Raw genomic sequence first — 22,318 nt, forward strand, 5'->3', positions numbered from 1 at the left:
ACTGATCGGACTTTTGCCCTAGTGGAAAATCTATCGTTGAAAATGAAGGTCTTGAAGCTTTTGACGGCCTGGGAAACAACAAAATCGATTCGTGCAATATATAGTGGTAGAAAAGTAACAAAAAAGCGTGCGAGATATTTATTGGAAGCAAGGAAATGCGAACGAAACAGAGTTCTCGCGTTCTCGAGTGAGATTATCAAGATCCAGATTTGATGTTTACTCCCATTACAAAAAACAAGAAAGTAAACAGCATCTCCAAGCTCGCCTTACTACCGACTCACGCTTCCTCACTGGACCTCACCTTCGCCAGCTCCCAGCCTCACTCGACCAACCTTATCCTCATACCAACCCCCCAAATTCCATTCACCAACTCCCTCACTTTTCCCGGCTTACCATCGGCTCTCCCAGCCCCACTCCAAACCAAATCATCCATTTATATATCAAAACGGACCCATTTTCCTCCAATAAGAACAGCCCATAACAACCAGTGGCCCCGAGCCTGGTTATGGTTAAAACTTCATGAGCTAATTACCTGACAGGACTCATGGGACCATAATCTGCTAGCGTCGAGAAGGCGCTGAGGGTTATTCTTATTTTTGGATTTTCTTTTTGCACGCGAGCGCTGAGAGGTAGAATCTTTTTGGATAGTGTAGATATCAACCTTTTTTTTCTTATTAGAGATTGGTGAAGGTTTGAGACGTAATATTACTGAAAAAAAAACACCCGATCTTTCGCTAATCAACGCCTCATGAGGCTAAGTAATCTTTTTGCTCGTATTTTGTTTCCGCCTATTTCAAATTCTCTACATCACCCCATACGCCATCCAAATCTGTCGAAACACAAATGCGTCATCTTGATAGGTCAATTCAAGTATATCCTATCTATCATGAATAGATTGCTCGAGAAATATGCGTCTGGCACTTTATGAGATGGCCGAGGAGAGAAACATCCTGCGATGGTTTCTAGTCACTCGTGGAACTCATAGGGTGAGGTTATGTTTTGAAACGCTGGAATAAATCGGCATATCTGCCTCTGAGACGTGACAGACGTCTATAATTCAAAATTTATAGTTTATGGTATGCTAATATAAGATATCGACTGTGAGATCCTTAACGGGTCACGTACACTTCGTTCTACGTGGGTTGGCGTTATTTGAAGTAGATTCAAGGTACTGATAAAGCGTTGGTAGTTTGGTTGTTGGTTTTGGTGCCATGTGGATCTCGCATCTGTCGGTAGGGCGAGACTACTGAATTAACGAGTAAAGGGGTTATTTTAAGTCAGAAATCACATAATGAACAATGGAAATTGCGATCATACGTCAAATAATCCGTTATATCCCCCTATTTCTCCCAAAGTCAACCTTCTCTTGGCCTACCCCCTACTTCAGTAATCTTCCATATCCTCCTCCACACCGACCTCTTCACTCGCCTAAACCCACCAAACTCATCCCATTCACACACCCTCAAACCTCAACCTCCTCCCCAAATACTCCTCCAAAACCTCCCTCTCAGGCCTACCTCCCCCCTTCTCCAACACCATCCGCCGATACCGTCTCCCCTCCACCCCATTCAACGGATCCTGCACGAACTTCTGCGCATAAATCTCCGTCGCCAAGCTTTTCGCCCTAAACCCATTATCAGCAACCCCCAAAAACCGCACAACATCAAAGGAAAAGAAAGCGCAACTTACAAACTATAACAATAATACCCAGCATCATACCCAATAAAAAGATGTTCAAACCGTGCAAACCCACATCCCTCTTCTACCCCAATGAGTCCCGTGATATCGCGTCTCAGCGAATTATACAACTTCCCCAAATCTCCCGGAGCGATACGGCGGGAATGGATTATGTTGTCGAAGACAGCGAGATGGAGTTGTTTCTGCGTCGCGGTCGCGGCGTTGAAATTGCGCGATGCGATTAACTTGTTTAATAATTCTGGCGGAGCCTTTTCGTCTGGTCGTGGAGTGGGGGGAGAGTTAGGCGGCGTTGGAGGGGAGGGGCTTGGGAGGTAAGTGTAGTGCCGAGAGAGTCGAGATAGGATGGTTGGTTCCCATGCCCAGTTCTCGAGGAGCTTGCTGGGGATCTCGACGAAGTCTTTGGAGGTGGATGTGCCGTAGGTGGAGGCGTAGGCGGTGCGGCCGAGGAGGTAGTGGATTCCGTGGCCGAGCTCGTGGATTAGGGAGATGAGATTGTGGTGCCGTAATAGCGTGGGTTGGGTGGGTGTGGGTGGGGGGAAGGAGGTTAGGAGACAGGTGCTTGGGTAGTGGGGTTGACCGGTGGAAGTTGTGAAGCCCTAGATGTCTTGGTTTAGTGTTTGGATTTGGGGGTGGAAAGTATGGTTTTGGTGGATTTTTGGGACTTACGGCTTGGAAGGTTACGTTGCATGGATGATCGCATTTTCCTGGACGACGAAGCAGATCCATGTAAAAGTATCCTAGGAACTCGTTGTTCATTGCTGGTTCATTGTATACCGCGTAAACCTTTACATCTGGGTGCCAAAGGAATGAGGATGGCAGTTCGTTGATTTCGGACATGAGAATCGCACCCCATTCGGCCGATATTTCTTCAAACACGATACCAAAGAATTCTTCTACTAGTTTCAAGAGTTCTTTAAGTGTGTTTTCCAAGGGGAAGTATTCAGCTAGACGCGCTTCGTTGAAATAGTGATTATTTTCTTTCAAAAGCCGAGCATAGTATTTTTCGTCCCAGAGGTAGATTCGCTCGTCTATTTTGAGGTGACATATCCCTCTAGCCTCGAGATCCGCACGTTTTAGAATGGACATGAGATATCTTTCTGACTCCGCCGTTGCCGATACTTGCGAGCTTAGATTTCCGAGGAAAGATTCAATGCTTTTGGAATCCATCATCCTGTCTGCTGTCATAAAATCCACGTGATGATCAAATCCTAGCAATGCTGCAGTTTCTGCTCGTAGATAGATGATTTCTTCGACTATTGGTGTGTTTTTATGACACCGGTTCTCGCTGCCTATGAAAATGCGTTTTCGAATCTCAGGATTTTCCACATATGTTAGTGCGAAGTTCAAATCCACAGTGTTGAAAGACAACCAGAATTTGCCCTCGTTCTCTGTACCAGTTCGGCCTTGTCGTAGTCGCCAAAGTGATGTTTGCGGTAATCCTTCGAGTTCCTCTGGGGTAAACCACAATCCACTATCATCTTCTCTGATATGACGACTACATTGCAACGACAGAGAATCAATCCGATTCTGAAGCACCTCGAAATAATTCCTCGACTGTCGATGTCGAATCCCCAATCCATTCCTCAGCAATCCCGTCCTCTTCCTCTCCAAATAATGTCTCGACTCATCATCCAAATCATGCTGAGTAACATACACACCATCAATAATCTTAAACAAATCCTCCCTCATCGTCACCTCCCTCGCATAAGCAGTCCATATCCTATCCGCCGCAACCGACGCATCTTTCAGCTCCCTTTCAGGCGCCACATACTTATAAAACCCCGTCAGCGATCCATGATTCGTGAGTTCATTCTCCTGATGCGCAATCGGCAGCACCCCGCGTTCAAAATCCACCGCATCCTCACCCAATTGCGCTATTCGATCGAAATTCTTCCTAGATGCAGCAACCACTTCCTGGGTAATCCGGAATAAACTTTCAGGTGTATGGCAAAACGCGATGGGCAGCTGAGGAGGCGTGCGGAAGATGGGGGCTGGCATAGCCAGTTTGAAGCGATTTTTAGAGTTCAAACGACGACGATTATTGCTGAACTCGGCACGTCCGGACTAAGGGTTGTGGGGAAAGCTGAGATAAAATTACGACGCGGCGAACAAACAGATCAGGTTTTCATCTCCGTCCACCACATGCGATGAGCTGTGTCAACGCCGCGTTCTCCCTCGGACGAACATGGCGACGTTCTCGTGATCCTGTGTCCCATGGTGACTGAGATGTGCTGCGCTTGTAAGTTTAGTACGGGCGTAAAGAGACTACGGATCCTGCCTCAGTGCACAGATTCTATGGCTAGATATTCTGCGAATTGGGGGTTGGATAGTGGGCTGAAACATATTGCTTCGTCGCTGTGGGATACGGCCTTAAACGGTTCGATCGGCCTAGAGGTTGGACCGACCCCTTTCTAAGCGAGAGATTATGTCCGGTGTTGTACGACAGCAATAGACTTAGTGGAAACGTGAGGGGAATGGGAGATGTACAACTAAGGAGTAAGTAAGTGGGACATGGAGCAACTTTAATGTTCAGTCGATCTTCATGTATTTGCCTAATTGCCGATTGTTTTCTGAAAGGTCCGTCTACCCCAAGTGCTTATTCCCCACCATTTAGCTGCCCAGTGTTCCAGAAGCCCGGATCGCCCTAAATTTAAGCGAGAGTCGCTAAATTCAATTCCAACGACGGCTGAAGAAAACACATCTTCTTTTCACTTGAACGCAATTAAATCACTTTCTTACGCGCGAGATTGTTACTTTAAATTCATCATCATCTTCATATCAGCATTTCTTCGCCCCTTTCGCGACGTTTTTACGCCGATATACGACGATTTCCAATCACCATCGATAGTGGCTCGATGGCTTTGCTTATAAAAGTCTCCGCCATTACGCGGACATTTTCTAAGGCCGTACTTTACCTCGGATCCGATCGGCCATATGTTCCGATGTTTTCTGACAGTTGATGAGGAGGTTGGATATATTAGGAGGTGCCTTTTCTGGGAAATAGATTAATTAAATCAATATCATACACAATTATTAAGCGTCTTGATTACTTTGACAACTGCATCACATCAACACAATCACTTGGCTCTTCTATTCAAGTCAAAAATTCTACCGAACGCTTTTCGAGTGGCCTGTCTACTCTCTGATATCTAGACGTATCACCACAAAATACCACGGTGGAAATTAGTTGACCCACCAAAACACTTGATTCTTGAAAGGCATCTCAACACCTCATCACCTCACCACCCTCACCCCATCCCCCTCACATCACAAAAATGGATTTCCTCCCCCTCAGCATAGCGCAATCAATACAACTCTTCGAATCAAGAAAAATGGGTTCATCCTCCACCCCAAAAACCACCTCGTCGCCAAACCTTCTCCCAACATCAAAAACCACGTCAAGGACAGAGTCAAAAGTGTTATACTCCCGAAAACCATCAAACTGGGAAGCAGTACCTGATGTATTAGACTACACGTCACCTAGTGGGTATGGGTTTTGGGTGGATAGGAGCTAAGACTCCTCATGCCAAATGGTTGTTGTGATGAATTTATGAATTTGGGAAATGTGGAGTTTGGCGTTAGGGTTCTGGTGAGGGCGATGGGATACGGTGGTGGGTGAATTTTAAGACGTGTGGTGATTTGGAAAGGGGGACGTGTAAGGATCCTGTGATCAGTGTGCTCGATTTGGTTGAGTTCAGGTGATTGGATCTGCTGGCTACAAAATGTATATACCACTTCTTCGTTAAGCGATCACTGCTTCCAATCACAATCATAGGGAATAGCGCGAGGACCGCTGAATGATATGTATTCAAAAGCCCAATGCCCATCTATTCGCAATCGCAAGCCGTGAGGCCATCTCTATACTCCCAAGATTAAGGTATCCTCCCATCTAATGATAAATGTAAACCCACCAGTCTCGCTTACATAATGCCCATTCGAATCCCCATCTATGCCCTCTAAAATGCAAACACCCTTAGCCATTAACCCTATGCATTCTCAAGCCCCAACCTCATCAACCAACTCCCACTGTGCTCTCAACAGCGCCAGACCACCTCCTTGTGTCTCCACCGTCCTCCCCCTCCCCCGATCATTCAAATCCATGATCCCCATCTCCGACCTCCCCTTCATGTTTCCGTTTCCCCTCTTCTCCACTCCACCACTAGAATTCGCTTCCATCGTTTCATTGCCACCGCCAAACGGCTTCCCATTCCAACTCTCCGGCGTCCCCAAATTCCTATAATCAACAGCCTGATCCGGGATCTGTGCCGGGATATTCCGACCAGCAGCTGTGTCGACAGGAGCACCCCACCACATACCAAACTTCCCAGCCTTGTTACGGGTGGTAAGTGCTGCTCTGGCGTTGTGTTTGATCCAGTTGCTGTATTTGGCGCATTGTTTCGAATGATATTTTCTTACTTCTTCGAGAGACTGTGCGGCGACATCATCGTCAGGAAGGACGAGATGGTCGGGGAGGGGATCGCAGAATAGGGTAAGATGGTGGAAGAGAATGCCTTTGAAGGTCTGGCCGTCTTGAGAGCAGTATCCTGGCGCATCACATGCTTCTTCTACTATCCCACTTCGGCCAAGACCATGCCATTTTCCAAGAATGGAATTGTCTTCGTGATCCATTAGAAGAGAGTCGGTTTTAAGGTTCCATCCCGTAGCGGCAATGACATCTGCGACCAACTCATGTCCATCCTCGAGATAAGACTTGGCACCTGTTGCCTCGTAGAGTCCTCGTTGACCCGACAAAAGCACTCCTTGATTGTACGTATAGACCATTTCATTCCTCGAGTCACAACGCTTGTTATCCTGGGTATTATTCTTCCTCCACCCCGAAATATGAAACCCATCAACATACAACCCTCCAGAATCAGTCATATTGCTTCCCTTTAACCACTTATATCCCTCAACCGCCGCAGCAAGATATTTCGGATCTCTTGGAGGAGCCGGAGGAATCATCGCAGTATTCATCCGCGGCAGCGATTGCGAAGAAAACGGAGAAGGATTGTCGTCCCCCGGAAAGTAAAGATACATAGAAATCGAGGCCGTGATATACAATTCGTTCGTGATAGCGTTTTTATAAGGCTCGAGATAAGGTGACCAGACCATTCCACCATTACATAACGACGTATCCCAACCTTGTGATGCCAGATCCCAAAACAACCGCGCGCGATGCGCGAATACTGAAGTCCAGATTGTGCCGTACCAAGGTGATGTCGAATTCGAATAATGCAGTTCTGAATGCACATTGATGAATTTGATGCTCTCTAACCACCCCAAAACTACCCATAGCATATCATCATATGCTTCTTGTCGAAGTGCGAATGCATCCTGTCCAAAATACGAGGCTACCAACTCGGAGAAGTACTTGTTGATAAGATTCGCATTATCGCCAGCAGAACGTGAAATCGTCGTCAATGCCGCTGAAAGATATGTGCCCAGGACTGCAGATGTCCAATCTATCGATGTAGGCCATATGCCTTGCCATGTTGCGAAGTAATCGTCCTGTAGAACGCCGAGCGCATCCAGGAAGTCGGAGAAATCGTCGTTCTTTGGTGGTTTCAATTGAGGGATAAATTGCTGATTTTCCTGTACTCCCGGCAAGGGACGTGAAAGATGAATTTCCGCATTTTCGATCGAAGAATATGCGCCAAACGTGAAGCTCAAAAGGAAGAGCAGGAGTCGATGTGCAAATGGCAAGTGCATCGCGAGGAACGAGATAAGAGAAATGTCCTAGGCATCGAGCTAGGAGAAACACTCAGGGAGGAAAAATGGAAGACATCTAATATATCATGGTGGTGAACCTATTTGAGACAATGAAAGGAGCGCACGAGGTGTTGTCAAAGAGATGTTGGTGGTGGATAATAGTTGTGGTTGTACAAAGGTTGGCCTCGTGCTGGGGACAAGGGTGGGCAGAGGCTCAATGGTGGGGTCATTCGGCCACCGTATGCGATGTTGAGTTGCCTGATTGGGACTGCGAAACACATACTAATAATACACCAACTATTGTGCTAGGAGTTAGTAAGTGTATAGATGCTTGACAATATCTCCCTATACTTCCAAAATGAGAGTGTACAAAGGTACAGATGTTTAAGCTCTAATGGCTGTACACTATTGTCCAACCTTCGACCAGAGACTCGACGATCCCACAAGTCACACAGAAATTACAAGCAATCGAGTATGAAACACCATTGCACAACGCTAGTACTAGCATCCAAGTTAATACATACACAGCTATCCTGTCTTGTGGTAGCGTCAACCGCCCTATTCCCCAGGATCCAGCTTCTTGCTTAGAGACCTCGTGAAGCGCTACAACCTGTGCTACCTGATAGCTCTTCGGCGGTTGCAATATATATGAACGCAGAGGAACCAGGTGACACAAATCTGTATCAGAAGTCACCCACTGTGAACTCTGGAATAATCCAGCTCAGTTGATGCCTTGTCACGTTTACACCAACGAATTCTACACTTCTGTGGAACGATAAGTTGCTAACACCTGTGCAAGAAACTTCGAATACCTTCACAGTATCGAAAACATACCTTTGTCGGTTGGATTGATGTGAAACTGCAGCACATGATGGGAAGTTTAAAGTCGTCAAGTACTCAGGATTCCTCCGAATCCCAAATTTTTGTCACGTCAAATTTCGCAACGGCCATGAGTAGAGCCCAATAGGCCAACAACAGAACAGATACTCAGTCAATCAACGATCATTTCCAACAGGCACAAACTTCTGTGAATCTTACCCCTGGTTGGTTTTACATAACATGTACTAGACCACAGCATCTTCAAAATTGTCCCAGTATCCAAAACACCGATTGGTAATCAAACAAACTCTCAATCATCACCTCACCTCATTTCACCACAAACCTCACAACCAAGCCACTTACCAATCCAAGTCCGTCCTCTGAATTTTTTCCCTCTAAACCCCCTCCTCTACCCAGATTGCGGGGTCCCTCCCCCACATCACCTCAGCCCCACCAAGATATAAACACCCGGAAGCCAAACATATCCCATGATTGGCCTGGAAGAATACCAAGTACACATCTGACACACTGTATAGAATGATCCGACTACCTCGGAGTTCCGATGTACTTCTACAAAAGACAATCTTCTTGCTCAAATTATATTTCGAGGGACTGTGAAGTCAAAGTAATTCACAATGGCTCCAATCTCCATAGTAGCAGACGGTGCAATCCCGCCAAAATCAGGGATAAAAGTTATAGTAGTAGGAGCTGGTAAGCTACCCTTATTCCCTCCTCAACTCATCCTAACACCCCCTCAAACCCGATTCCTTACCTTGTGAACATTACAGCTAACACAGCCTAGGTTTTGGCGGTCTCACAGCAGCAATAGAATCGCACCGACAAGGCCACAGCGTAGAAATCTACGAATCATTCCCAGAATTGAAACCACTTGGTGACATAATCTCATTCGGGAATAATGGAGGGCGGATATTTCATCGTGTTTGTCTCCTTCCCCCAATACCCCTTACCTTACCACTCCTCTCTCGATATGAGTAAGTAAGCTAATATGGGGTTATTGCAGTGGGACAACGGAAGCGTATCCGCCTCAATGCGCGCCATATCCATAAACCTACAAACCTACGGTTTCAAAATCCACAAATACGATACCGGCGAAGTTGTCCGTCATCAAGCGGCCGCGCCACGGAATGAAGAGGCGCCTGCGTTTAATGGGCACAGAGGAGAGCTGCATGAGATCGTATTTCGGTATGCCGAGAGTTTAGGGATCAAGATACATCTGGGAAGGAGAGTGGTGAGGTATTTCGAGGATGGCGAGGGGGCGGGTGTGGAGTTTGAGGTAAGAGGTGTGGGGGTGGAGAATGAGGGAAAGAGGGAGGTGGTGAGAGGTGATGTGGTTGTTGGTGCGGATGGGGTGAGGAGTAAGGCTAGAACACTGGTTTTGGGGTATGAAGATAAACCGAAGAGTTCGGGGTATGCTGTTTGGCGAGCATGGTAGGTTTGATGCCCTTCTTGACATAATACGTACTGATGTTGCAGGTATTCGAACAAAGACATGCTTTTGGACCCTCTCACGGCGCCATTCTGCACCAACGGCGATACCTTTAACGGCTGGATAGGCCCAGACGTTCATTTTCTCTTTTCCACCATCAAGAACGGGTCTGATTGCTGTTGGGTGTTAACGCACAAAGACGAACACGATATAGATGAATCTTGGTCGTTTCCGGGAAAACTTGAAGATGTGCTTAAAGTGCTAGAAGGATGGGATCCTATGTGTAAACGGATAGTGGAAAAGACGCCCAGTATCGTAGATTGGAAGTTGGTGTACCGGGATCCTTTACCCACGTGGGTGAGCAAGGAAGGCAGAATATGTCTGCTAGGAGACGCTGCTCACCCGTTCTTGCCAACGAGCGCGCAAGGTGCGACACAAGCCTTAGAAGACGGCGTAACACTTGCCGTGTGTTTGAAAAGAGCTGGCAAGCAAAATGTTGCCGCAGCTGTGAGAGCATATCAGGAGATCAGGTATGATCGAGTAAAAGCTGTACAGAAGATAGGAGAGACGACGAGAGATATGTGGCATAAAGCTGATTGGGATAAGGTAAAGAAAGATCCTAAAAGTATTGAACTTCCCCGCGAGGATTGGATTCTGAAATTCGATGCAGAGAGGCATGCTGAAGAGGTCTTTGATGAGGTTGTGAAGAACCTTTCTTGATAATTCTGGCGCAAGAATTGGTACATAATCACAACCTACGTCAGAAGAAAAATATATATCCAGATTCTCCAAAATGCTGGATGAAGGGTTCACAAGCTATACTACGTGAAAGATTTCTCGAGAAATTAAGAGACCAGTCTGGGCAATTCCTGGCTGGTAATAGCGGTATCAATGCGAAAATGACGAGTGGATTATGTGCTGAGCCCTAGACGCATTCATCGATAGTAAGAAACTCTCGAAATTGGCAGAATATCTCACAATATCCTACTACACAAGGGGGCTTCTACTACCGACGAGGCAGCCATTAGTTGAGGCTCACAGTCCTATTATCCTCATCTTACTACAATCACTAAATGGAATCCGTCAGAAAGTTTGTATGATAGGCTTGTGCTGCATTCGGCAATGAGCCGGTGTGGTAGGATTCGTTCTAAAGCGCAATCAGAGAATGTTTCACAGATAGAACCAATGCAGACTCACAAAAATTTTAGGATCATACACGCCGATATGCCCCCACAGACACATCGGCTCAATATCTCCCCCACATCTCATCCAAATGGTCTGTACGTCGATGACCATCATTTTTTCGGATGACTTGTCCTCGGTTTTCGCGTAATTCCATACCAATCTCAATTCGATTCAATCTGCCATCTCATCTTTCCTTGCAGGACTGCGACTCCGACTTCTAGCCCTGCCTTTTGGTGGTGGTCTTCCTTTAGCTTTTCCTGGAGGAGGTCGAACGAACGCGAAGTCCACCTCGATGGTCTGTTCGAGGAGTTTCTCCTGATGAGCTCCGTCAATGGCGGCGCGTGCCTCATCGAGTGTCGCGTATTCGATTAATGCGTAGCCCTACAGTGATTCCTCTGTTAGCAATATAAACCGATGCCGTATGTATATACACTCTTCGCTTCTTCTCAAATTCTTCAAACATCCCCAAAGCTCATGAGCTGCTTCCGCCTCGTAGGCCAGGAAAGTTGCTGCACACACCTTAACATAACCAGTTCTGCGATCGAGATTCAAGTGCAAGTTCTTGATTTCACCAAACTCCCGAAACAAATCTGTAAGATCCTCCTCGCTGGCTTCTTCGTGGAGGTTTGTAACGATTACAATCCAGCCTTCAATTGAGCGGACGGCTGTCGCGCCAGCGTGTGTCGCCATAGAGGCATTCTTGGTGTTGGTGTTATTGGGAGACGCAGGTACGTCGACGTCCATCTCTGTATCAGCCATCGTAATCGAAAGGCTCTTGCGACGGTTTGTTAGATGGGGTTGTATGCCTCTTGATGAACTCAAATGGAATGATGGGGGGGTGTTCTTGTGTGTGGTTGGCAACCACTTGTGGAATTCTTCAGCCTTGTGATTCCTGAGAGGTTGACAAAAGCAGCGCTGCTGCGATTTAAAGCAGCAACTTATTTCAATAACACACTTCCTCGCTTTGTTCATCAATCGCAGCAGTCAATGATCTCGTCGATCCGACTTTTAGTTATTCGTAGTGGTATAGAACACCATGTTTTTGCAGACCCGCATTCCTTATGCGCTTTTCTTGCTCATGGCCTGGAGAAACTCGCTCATATTCCAGTAAGTTTATAACTGAGCCACCTTCGACTTGATCTGATCGCCTTCGACTTGATCTGATAACCAAAATTCACCAAGAATCAGGCCCAAGGGGGTTATTATTTTCACAACCTTGAATATGCCTCTAAATCTTCAAACCTGATTCACCTTGGACACACCAACCGACCGATCTATCAAATTCTCATCTGTCACTAATAACTTGTTCCTTACCACTAATAAACACATAACATCTGTTTTCATTCTTGACCTGTCGACATCAAGTCTCTCGCGATATTACACCCAAGCAAGAAATTCAAGATGATGCTGAGAATCCATCCACCAGTGAAAGAAAAGCTGACTTTGTAAGTGCACCTCTCTTCTCAGCTTGTTATGATCTAGCCCTCTAACTTCCTCCGCAGTGAAGCATTCGGTACCCCTCTAAAAAAATTTGTTGGCAAAGAGAAGCAAGAATTTTATATTAGCCAGCAGCTAATATGTTCAAAATCTCGTTTCTTCAAGGCTTCCTGCAAAAAAGAGTGGTCTTCGGGCAGGAACAAGATTGTCACGCTTGAAGAAGATAGTCCCGAAATCTTTGCTGCTTTCCTTGTATGGCTCACGACTGGTTCAATCACCACCGCTGGCCCTCTAGTTGATATGCCACGACTTTATGATTCAAAAACTGACGATAGAACTGACGATGAAAGTGACGATGAAAGTGACAATGAAATCACGTCTACAGTCCCACTCATTTCGCCTCAGGACATGATGAATCAGATGGACAGACGATTCAAGCAGCTTCTCGAGTGCTACATTCTTGGCTACTCACTTCTAGCTGAACAATTCCAAAATTACATCATGGATAGCATAGTCGATTTGGCCAAATCTAAGCACGATATGCCTGTTGAAGGAATTCACGACTTCAAACTTTTCGCTGGTACCCCAGCCATGAAAAAAGACCTTTACGACAGAATTCCACAAAATTCTCCGCTGAGAAAATTCCTCTTCGAGTACTTACTTCTCGAAGGAACGATTGTGGATGCCTCCAAACCCAAGCAACGCATAGACTTCAGCTTGCAGGAACTTCTCCTGGAGGCCTACGAACTCAAGGAGTACATAGAATTCGACTTGCAAGACTATATTGGTGACACGCTCGGTGGATTTGTGCAAGGCTATGATCAAGAGCTAGCATCGCCATGCTATCCAGCTCGGTGCTATTATCATATCCATTCGCAGGAGTCTGGGGATTATGTTTGCCCACTGTCGAAGGTGTGAGCATTCCTCGAGTTCTATCCAACTGCCTAGTCATATGGAAAATTTCTCCTATGTGACATGTGGTTTCTGCCTACTCAGGAACTTTACCTTGGTTTATACTAAATTGGACTGTCTGAGAATGTCTAGTTGGTATTTGGCTTTGGAGGACGATGTAACAGTTATAAGAGATGGCATTCCCATGTTTTATGACCCGCAAAGGGGGAAGTTACAAGCACATAACTGTATTATGTCTGATAATATGAGAGAGATGAAGCATATTTCCTTTTATTTGTGATCTTGATTTTGGTATGATATACCTGCTTCTCATTCACTGACGTCGCAAAATGAATTTTCGGGAATAGGTGAGTGGAGTGTTACAGCATCACATACTAGCCCCGGGTGAATCTTTTTTAGATCTCCAGCTCCCATAGAAAACTTCTAGAGCTGCACCGCTCCTCCACTCCCTCCACTCTGATTTTCGCCGAACGCTCGAAGAACACATCTACCCACTCGTTCGTCCAAAAGTCATCGTCGACCATCATTATCGACCCAGATGTCGGAAAGTTTCCACGCAGCTCTCAGTATGTCAGTACCACCTGCCTTGAAATTAGGAAAATTGAGCTTGTAAGTGCATCGAACACCATTAACCTCTTCGAATCTCACACTCCTATAGTGCCAGCTTTGGCTTCCCCCTCAAAATCAAAGTCGGCAAGAAAAAACAGGAGTTCTACGTCAGTAAGGAACTCATTTGCTGCCATTCAGACTTCTTCAAGACCGCATGCAAGAAGGAATGGAAATCTGGCAGAGACAACGTGGTGTGCCTCGAAGAAGACGACCCGAAGATATTTGCCTTATTCCTCGCCTGGTTGACAACTGGCAGTATCAAGGCTTCAAACAATATTTTCCCTACTCCGAAATTGGACGGTATTTCGGTGGACGACCACGTTCGTACTGCCGACAATGAAAACCGCATACACGACATAATTATGAACGACAACTCGAGTCGGTTTTATCAACTCTTAGAATGCTACTTCTTAGGGGACTGTCTCCAATCTGAAGCTTTCCAGAATCACATAATCGATGAAATACTCGTGATCATCAGGTATCGAGACCATATCAGATACCATTATCCCAAACTCAATGCCATATGTCTTTGTACTGGATTTCGAGCAATTCAGACTTTCTACGCCAAAACTACAGCGAAATCGCCTTTGAGGCGACTTCTACTTGAATATCATCTACACATGAAAGTTGAGTTGACATCCGAGTATATGGCCAAATTCATCAAGGGCGGTTTGCAGGATTATGTCTTCGAGATGTTCGCCATAGCTAAGAAGTTCTATGGCACATCGTTTTCTACGGCTCCATGGGACCGATATCCGTGCTACTATCACAGTCACGGTGGCTTGAGACATCAAATGCACCCTGGTTGTTGCATACCACCTTTGGCGGATGCTATTTGATCAAACGCACAATTTTAAGTTTATTTCCACTAGCGTCAGAGCATTCAGCTAGCTATCTTGGTTGCAACAACTATGCAGGAGGACTGAGCATATTTTCATTTTGGCTCTCTGGGAGATTTTCAACTGCGGCATTATGGATTAGAGTCATGATCGATGTTGAGCGAGCAGAGTAAAGTCAGTACTGGGGTACCATTCTTGCATCAACGTACCACTCAATTCGCATTAAGTTCCGCTGATATGGGGGCGCAAAGCTCATCACATATAGGAAATCAAATTTAGACGATGTTTCCTCACACCATATTTCATGATATCAAAATACGCGATATTCTATCAAGCTATTGATCATAAATGTAGTACTTTTGCCGCCATTCTCATTTTATATCGTGAGTTAATCTGGTTTTGGCATGGATCCCACACAGTGAATGTTTGGACCCTCTTCCTTACTCACTACAATCCACACAGATTCACCGCCGCGCAAATTCACCCCGCGTAAATACCAAGTTCTATTCATCAGACGCGTTGACTTCCTACAAAGATTTTCTACTCCGTTTGGACGCGACTTCGATCTTCAGCGTTTCAGAACATCTCGAGGTCTCAATCCGGAGGCTTTCCGACAACACACAACACGATCTGCCATAATCCCTTGTGATTCGGAGCAACAACGACTGTCAACATGGCTGAGCCACCACTAAAGAAATTGAAGAAAGACTTGTAAGTCTACTGTAGCAACCCCAAACGCTTGAATGGATCTGACGCGTCTACAGCGATCACTTCACGGCACCACTGAAAGTTTTAGTGGGGGACAACGGGCAGGAGTTCTATATCAATGAACAGTTGATCTGCTCTATGTCAAAGCTTTTCGAGGAGTTATGTAAGAAGAAGGATACTCCCAAAAAGAAGGCGGGCGAGAAGGGCACCGAGAGAAGTCGTACATTCGCTCCTCCTGATGAAGATCCAAATATTTTTGCCCTATTCCTCGTCTGGCTTACGAATGGCAATATCGACGCTGCCGAGGACCTAGTTCAAATCAGAAGTTCACCCCTTGGGGGCCTCAGATGCGAGGCACTCAAGAAGCTGGTCAAAGAAATGGATCTGCGATTCTTCCAACTTGTCGATTGCTATTATTTGGGCTCTGACATCCAATCCGAAGAGTTCCAGAACTTTGTGATGGATAGCATTGTTGATCTGGTTACGGAGAGGACTTCTCAAACTGGAAGTGTACCTAAAGGAGAGATTTCAGCCTTGGCTAGCAGTACAAAGGAGATTCACGAAATATACGTGAAAACTTGGGCAGACAGTCCTCTGAGAATGTTCTTGCACCGATATCACCTCTGCGAACAAGTTCTCATGACCCCGGCTTACGTTCAGGAGCTCATTGAGCTTGGTTGTCACGATTATATCAGCGATGTTATTACTGAGTCCGCCCGATTCTACACCAGACCTGTCGGAGCATCACGTCCTTCTTCATCCCAGTATTGTGACTTTACCTGCACGAGGGCAAGCCAGATGATTACGATTGCATCGCGGAGCAGAATGGGGAGAGTTCTGATGAGGAAGAAGAAGATGAAATATGAGTGGAGGGATTCATAAATCAACAACCACTATATGATCCCCTATCAAGTACCATGATACTCACTAGCTTTCCACAAACAGAGATTCTAGATGGTATTGTTGGATGGTTATGTATGCTTGGGTTGCGGAGAACAGTTGCTTGTGACTGAGTTCTCACAAAAGGAAGTTTTTAAATTGATTGATGGGGTTGTAAAATCAAACACACATAAGAATAGACTAGACGAGTAAGCGACACATCACAGATACCTGTTCTAATACTTCACGCCTAAACTAGCGTAACTAGCCTCCTTTCTTCCCCAAAGGCTATTCACAAAGACTAAATGATATACATTTTTCTTGTTCTGGGGTTCTTGTTGAGGCTTCCGGACGGGAAAAATGGATGCTGTGCAGTAGATAAATATAATGTTTTGCAACAAAATCAAGAATAAAATGGTTATAGTAACAAGATACGACTCAAAATATACAAACACAGAATTTGATCATCATAAAACTACCATGGTTTACCCAAATTCTCTTCCCATACGGCAGTGTATTACAAGCCCAGACTGGTCTATGTCCAGCATAGACCAACAACAAGAACGAGGCATTCGAGCATAAAAGGCGTGATTTCAACCATGACGAGAAAAGCTATATTTGTTTGATGTGATTGAGTAAATGAGCACATTGTCTCTATTATGAAGGCTAAATATGCCCGTCAAAAGGAGAGTGCTGGAAAACAGTTTTCTGGCGTGGTATTCTGGTGTCCCGTGACAGTCCTCCACCCCGACTAGTTCACGATCATACAAACCGTGCAACTTCTCACCTTTCCAAACCTAATCTTCACACAGCCATCCCACTCAGCAAGTTTGTACAACTCAACAGAGATACCACTCTATAACATCGGGTATCTTTCGATCGGGTGCTCTCGACTTTGTACGCCCCCCTGTGGCATATGCGATCTCATAATTCATCAGATCGTAAATCGACGATCTGCTGTAGCTACGTAGCCAGCATGTCAGAGCCAGCGACTAAGAAGAGAAAAATTTTCAACTTGTTAGCGAGCCGCCTTTCTGTCCTTCCTTCCAAATCTAATATCTGAGGCTAACAGATCAATAGCGAAAGCTTTTCCGCACCTCTCAAGATCATCGTAGGGAAGACTAAACAGGAATTTTATGTCAAAAAGGACCTGGTTTGCGAGGGATCTAAGTTTTTCCGTGCTGCCTGCAAAGAGCATTGGGAATCTGGAACGAATAATCTTGTTACACTCGACGAGGATGATCCTGGAATTTTCGCCATATTTGTCGTTTGGCTTCTGACTGGGGAAATCAATTCCTGTGAATATCTAATCCAGAAGCCCACGTCTGATCCCCGTCCATTGGTCCCTGCCATCACAAGTTTCGCCCAAAGGAAGATCGCCCAAGAAAAGAAGATCATGCACATCGACAATCAACTGCACCAGCTTTTCGAATGTTACTACCTTGATGACTCTATTCAAGCGCAAAGTTTTCAAAACTACATCATGGACAGAATTCTTCAGAAGGGAAAAGCACGGCTGGACGTCAGGAAAGCTTATCGAAACAAGCAAAAGCCTCTCCCTCTCCCCAGTGGACCTGATGAACTCAGCGAAATCTACCAAAAGACCACAGCGGGATCTTGCCTTAGGAAGTTCCTGGTGGAGTATCGATTGTGCGATGGAAGTGAGATAAATGCCGAGGATATTGAGCAATTCATCCGCTTGAATTGTCACGAATATGTCAGTGAAATACTCGCGGCATCAACGAAGTACTACAACATGAGAAAGAAGGCGCTATCGTTCTATGAGCAAGACTGCTGCCACTTCCATGTACATGAAAGCATCGAAGTCATGAAGGTATGTAGAAAGGGGTCCTCCACGTCCGATTGAGACATGGCAAAGGAATATCAACTTTCCACTCAGTCGCAACCTACGATTGTTCTTCCAGATGACCTTTAATTTACTGAAAGATCTAGGGAGATTTAGTCTTGGGAATTGATAGAATTGTGGAGGTGGACACGATGCGAAACTTGTGCAATTGACACTGCCAATTGATCCGTTTCATGGCTGCAAAACTAGAAGAGCAAAGTAATTCCAGCGTTCGCAACCTATTGCACTGCTGACAAGACATCTCTTCACGATAGGACAATAGTAAATTAGACTCTAACATCTCAGAGTAAAACTTCCTTCTAATGTGAAAAAAACGTGTCGGTTGGGAAACGAGTACTGGGAAGTCGTTTCTGCATTATTGTACTCGGAGGGGGGCCATTGGTCTCGCAGCGCACTTACATACAGTTCTGAACTATCTGCCCATTTTGAAAGAAAGAAGTAGTTGTATAGCCCTGTTTCACATAATTGAGTCTAATTCGTTCCATGTAGTTTCAAACCATGCAATTTCACTCTAAGAGAAACGATTTTCCACAAGAGACCCCAGCTGAGGACATGAGAATTACGTCTTTAGCGCACTGCCGACACTTCTGTCACAATTTTGATTGGTGGATCTTTTAGATATGGCACAAACCTCATTCTTAATCTTGAGGATGAGAGATATGGGTATACATACTTGACCAGTCCGCCAATCTACCCCAGTTTCCCGAAGAATCATTGGTTTACTTGAAGATAATCTCTTATTGTATGAAGTGCTTTAAAGCTTTATATTACAGGGGTTTATGAGGGGACGAGGATTTTCTGGTAGGATCAAATAGTGAGCGATGGATTTGGTAGGGTAATATGGTGATACTTTCTCATTTTGTGGATAATATGATGCACTGACTTTACAATATAAACTCCCCAGGTCAACTTTTACTCCTTTACAACCATTGCTAGGTATCAGTAAAAATAACCAACTCTACCCGAAAGGAATCATAGGAGTCTTGGTGCTTTCTTTGCTGTTTATTGTACGTTCTGCGTTACAATTGGCTTTGCGTTACATCCAGACTTTCACTCATAACTGAATACTCAGAGCTCTGTATCTTTACATACGAATCCCTTAGCCTCCCTCTCATGATCATGAAAATGACATCGCTCATGCAACCAAGGAAAACGCGGCAACATCTTACAAGCATAATACTTCATAAGCCTTGATACCAAGGCTCGTGAGTGATCTTCATTGCCATTTCTGATGAGTTCGAAAATATCGTTTGGATGCTGCATGTCTCGTCTTCCTGTTAGATACCTTGATAGATAATCCCCCCAAGACATATTCGGGCTATCCACTCCCGAGTAGCTGCTGCATAACTGCAGTTGCGTAATAAAGCTTCTCAATCGCGAGCTTTGCGGGGTGCTGCTGTAAATCTCCTCGATAGAGGTGCGGGCACAACCAATGTTGGAGTATTTCTCGCCAGGAGCCAGACCAGACCCATAGATTCGGAATCGTTGATCCGTCACCTCGAGTATTCTGTCCATGATGTAGTCTTGAAAGCGCTGAGCTTGCAGAATCTCACCGAGATAGTAACAATCCACAAATTGCCTGAATCGCTTGTTGTATTGTGTAAGTTTGCCGCCATCCGGTGTATTCGCATTATTTCGCTCGGAAATGACCTCTGTTTGAGGATTCAGGGGTGCTGAGACGGTGATACTGGGTGGGGAAGTAGTCGTCGATTCCAGTGGCTTAATAACTTCTGCAAGAGGTGGTACATCTACTAAGCTTTTCGCCGCCCTGATCGATCCGGTCGAGACCTAAGTCAGAAAGATGGTAAAGATATCGGGGTCCTCTTCTTCAAGCGTGACGATATTCTCCTGACCCGAGCGCCATTTTTTCTTACATGCGACCGCGAAGAAATCAGATCGTAAGCATATTTGTGCCTTATTGACTGAGAACACTTGTTTTTTTACTCTCCTTCCCGACTATCACCTGCAGCGGAGGATTGAAGCTTTCACTGTGAAAAGGTCAGGACTGGCGAAGTAGCCATTTTCATCTTGTTATTTACTTACACATCCAGCTTCATTTTCTTAGCAGGTGGTTGAGACATTTCGACGCTGTAAATTGTTGAGGTCAGATGTGTCGTATGGACGTCAAGTCAAGTCTATCTCAGAGAATGATGGTGGTACACTCATGTAGTGTTCGCCCAGGCGCGTTACGTCGCGACTCGAGCAATTATTTCGGTCGAGAATGGAGACTGAATTAGATATTTGCGAGGACAAAGGAAACATGACCGTTCAAGTTCCTTACGGCTTGCTACCAAGCTTTGGCGTCTCTATCTAGGTAGGCGTACCTTAATTCCCTACACAGCCTTGGGCCGATCGGAGCATCTTTCAGACCGCTTCCACCGGTAAATTGGTCAAGTAAGAGATCTGTATATCTCTATTCATGAGCAGCACGAGAGAACAGTAATTCTCCACTAGGACTAAGGTGAATTCATGTGATGCCAGTTGGGTCAATAGACTGATGATAGAGATCTAAGGGTCCAAGCTTAAGTGTATTTTATTATTCACTAAAAGAGAAAGTGTCATCAAACCACACTGGTGCTCCGCATGACTGGAGGGACTCGCCGAGTACAACAGCGTCATGAAACGACTTTCCAGGACTCCTTCCTTAATACGAACAATATTCCTTTTTGCTGGAGATAATTAGGTAAATTAGTCAAACAGGACAGGTAAATGTGGCTTTCGCTAATTGCCCGCAAGCAGGTGTCCCGTCAGACTTGTAACACACTGGTGCTACATTACCAAACGCAGCGCTCATTGGTGTATAATTCACCAGCACCAATATTGTTGGTCAATTTGATTTACCGCGCTCTTATAACACCGCAGAAATAAGATCGACTATTCCTTACGCGCCATTATCCTTCGCTCCACACATTCGATCTTCAAATCCACCCGCAGCGTCTCAACGATCTACACGTCAAAATGTCTGAGCCACCAGCTAAGAAGATGAGGCTGGGTTTGTAAGTGAAGTAATAAGAGATCGATCCCTGATTCAAATGCTAACATGAATATAGCGAAAACTTTGCCGCTCCACTGAAAGTTACGGTGGGGGGAAGTGAAAAGCAAGATTTTTATATCAATAAAGAAAAGATATGCTTGGAGTCGGATTTCTTTAAGGCCGCATGCAAAAAGGAATGGTCTTCAGGACGGGACAACGTGGTAGATCTTGAGGACGACCCTGATGTTTTCGCAATATTCCTCGTTTGGCTCACGACTGGCTCGATCAGCGCCGCAGAGAGCTTGGTCGACATTCCGGAATTGCCAAAAGTTCCCGGATCAAAACGTAAACTGCCAGCCAACATAAAATATGAATCATCTCCAGAACCCCCAACAGATACCGAGCCAACGCCGGGAGAAACGAGGAGACAACTTGCCGTCAAGCTTCAGCAGTATAGGATGCGATTTTTCCAGCTTCTCGAATGCTACTACCTAGGAGATTCTCTGCAAGCCGAGAATTTCCGAAATTACATTATGGACAGGACAGTTGGGCTGCTCAAATCACGGAACAAGTTCCGAAATATGAGCTTTGAGGCTGGCGAGAAATTCACAGTCTTAGCATCTCATCACCTCTCCATCATGGAGATATATCAGAGAACCCCACCAAACGCGCCATTGAGAAAGCTCTTGGTCGATTATCATCTTGAAATAATAGGGCAAACACATGTCAATGAGGTGGCTCTAGATATGGAACACCACCCCCAAGACTACCTTCAAGACTTGATCTCCCAACTTGCAAAAGGTTATTACAATGTCGCCCCCAGAGTCTCTTTCTGTAATAAACGCCGATGTACGTATCATAACCATACGAAAGTGCCCAAGGGCTTCGTATGTGCAGCTACACGACTATGAGACATACGGGCGTTAAAGGCAAAGACTGAAAGAATCAACTTGTCGAAAATGTCACAACGGGACTCCGAACCACAAACATCCTCCTATTCCAACGATGAGAATATTGGGTGACAGAAGTTGAAGGAAGATACTTTGATTACAGAATAAAAAGAAAAACAGAAGAAGTTAACCGGTATCTAGATTTGGTAGGGGCTGGAAAACACCATTTCGATGGGGAGGATAACGCCGTTGGACTGCTGTCGACACATTTTTCGAGAATGAGAATGGATTCTCACAATTATTTGAAGAGAAGGTCTCATACAGACTGGAAGACGAACCGAAAGA

The 22,318-nt window shown here is 45.4% G+C and overlaps 9 protein-coding genes across 9 annotated transcripts; 6 read left to right on the forward strand and 3 right to left on the reverse strand.

The window, feature by feature from the left end:
- Nucleotides 1-1,452: 1,452 nt before the first annotated feature.
- On the reverse strand, nucleotides 1,453-3,696 carry GLAREA_08525 (Metalloproteases (zincins), catalytic; the record flags this gene model as incomplete). Its single annotated transcript, XM_008090569.1, has 3 exons — nucleotides 1,453-1,624; nucleotides 1,690-2,294; nucleotides 2,365-3,696. 3 exons carry the CDS (start codon nucleotides 3,694-3,696, stop codon nucleotides 1,453-1,455), a joined length of 2,109 nt encoding a protein of 702 aa, XP_008088760.1.
- Nucleotides 3,697-5,694: 1,998 nt separating this feature from the next.
- Nucleotides 5,695-7,407, reverse strand: GLAREA_08526 (Six-hairpin glycosidase; the record flags this gene model as incomplete). Its single annotated transcript, XM_008090570.1, has 1 exon — nucleotides 5,695-7,407. One exon carries the CDS (start codon nucleotides 7,405-7,407, stop codon nucleotides 5,695-5,697), a length of 1,713 nt encoding a protein of 570 aa, XP_008088761.1.
- A 1,454-nt stretch (nucleotides 7,408-8,861) lies between these two features.
- On the forward strand, nucleotides 8,862-10,393 carry GLAREA_08527 (FAD/NAD(P)-binding protein; the record flags this gene model as incomplete). The annotated part of the gene is made up of 4 exons (XM_008090571.1): nucleotides 8,862-8,937; nucleotides 9,029-9,165; nucleotides 9,248-9,675; nucleotides 9,721-10,393. 4 exons carry the CDS (start codon nucleotides 8,862-8,864, stop codon nucleotides 10,391-10,393), a joined length of 1,314 nt encoding a protein of 437 aa, XP_008088762.1.
- A 636-nt stretch (nucleotides 10,394-11,029) lies between these two features.
- Nucleotides 11,030-11,617, reverse strand: GLAREA_08528 (RNA-binding, RBD; the record flags this gene model as incomplete). The annotated part of the gene is made up of 2 exons (XM_008090572.1): nucleotides 11,030-11,239; nucleotides 11,378-11,617. The coding sequence occupies 2 exons, from the start codon at nucleotides 11,615-11,617 to the stop codon at nucleotides 11,030-11,032; spliced, it is 450 nt and encodes a 149-aa protein (XP_008088763.1).
- Nucleotides 11,618-12,259: 642 nt separating this feature from the next.
- Nucleotides 12,260-13,213, forward strand: GLAREA_08529 (uncharacterized protein; the record flags this gene model as incomplete). The annotated part of the gene is made up of 2 exons (XM_008090573.1): nucleotides 12,260-12,303; nucleotides 12,361-13,213. The coding sequence occupies 2 exons, from the start codon at nucleotides 12,260-12,262 to the stop codon at nucleotides 13,211-13,213; spliced, it is 897 nt and encodes a 298-aa protein (XP_008088764.1).
- A 532-nt stretch (nucleotides 13,214-13,745) lies between these two features.
- On the forward strand, nucleotides 13,746-14,655 carry GLAREA_08530 (uncharacterized protein; the record flags this gene model as incomplete). Its single annotated transcript, XM_008090574.1, has 2 exons — nucleotides 13,746-13,816; nucleotides 13,866-14,655. The coding sequence occupies 2 exons, from the start codon at nucleotides 13,746-13,748 to the stop codon at nucleotides 14,653-14,655; spliced, it is 861 nt and encodes a 286-aa protein (XP_008088765.1).
- A 673-nt stretch (nucleotides 14,656-15,328) lies between these two features.
- Nucleotides 15,329-16,245, forward strand: GLAREA_08531 (uncharacterized protein; the record flags this gene model as incomplete). Its single annotated transcript, XM_008090575.1, has 2 exons — nucleotides 15,329-15,366; nucleotides 15,420-16,245. The coding sequence occupies 2 exons, from the start codon at nucleotides 15,329-15,331 to the stop codon at nucleotides 16,243-16,245; spliced, it is 864 nt and encodes a 287-aa protein (XP_008088766.1).
- A 973-nt stretch (nucleotides 16,246-17,218) lies between these two features.
- GLAREA_08532 (uncharacterized protein) lies at nucleotides 17,219-18,178 on the forward strand (the record flags this gene model as incomplete). Its single annotated transcript, XM_008090576.1, has 3 exons — nucleotides 17,219-17,259; nucleotides 17,323-18,076; nucleotides 18,143-18,178. The coding sequence occupies 3 exons, from the start codon at nucleotides 17,219-17,221 to the stop codon at nucleotides 18,176-18,178; spliced, it is 831 nt and encodes a 276-aa protein (XP_008088767.1).
- Nucleotides 18,179-21,067: 2,889 nt separating this feature from the next.
- On the forward strand, nucleotides 21,068-21,994 carry GLAREA_08533 (uncharacterized protein; the record flags this gene model as incomplete). Its single annotated transcript, XM_008090577.1, has 2 exons — nucleotides 21,068-21,105; nucleotides 21,160-21,994. The coding sequence occupies 2 exons, from the start codon at nucleotides 21,068-21,070 to the stop codon at nucleotides 21,992-21,994; spliced, it is 873 nt and encodes a 290-aa protein (XP_008088768.1).
- Between the last annotated feature and the right edge of the window lie 324 nt (nucleotides 21,995-22,318).

Source organism: Glarea lozoyensis (genome assembly GCF_000409485.1).
Source record: "Glarea lozoyensis ATCC 20868 chromosome Unknown GLAREA9, whole genome shotgun sequence".
NCBI classification, from domain to species: domain Eukaryota; kingdom Fungi; phylum Ascomycota; class Leotiomycetes; order Helotiales; family Helotiaceae; genus Glarea; species Glarea lozoyensis.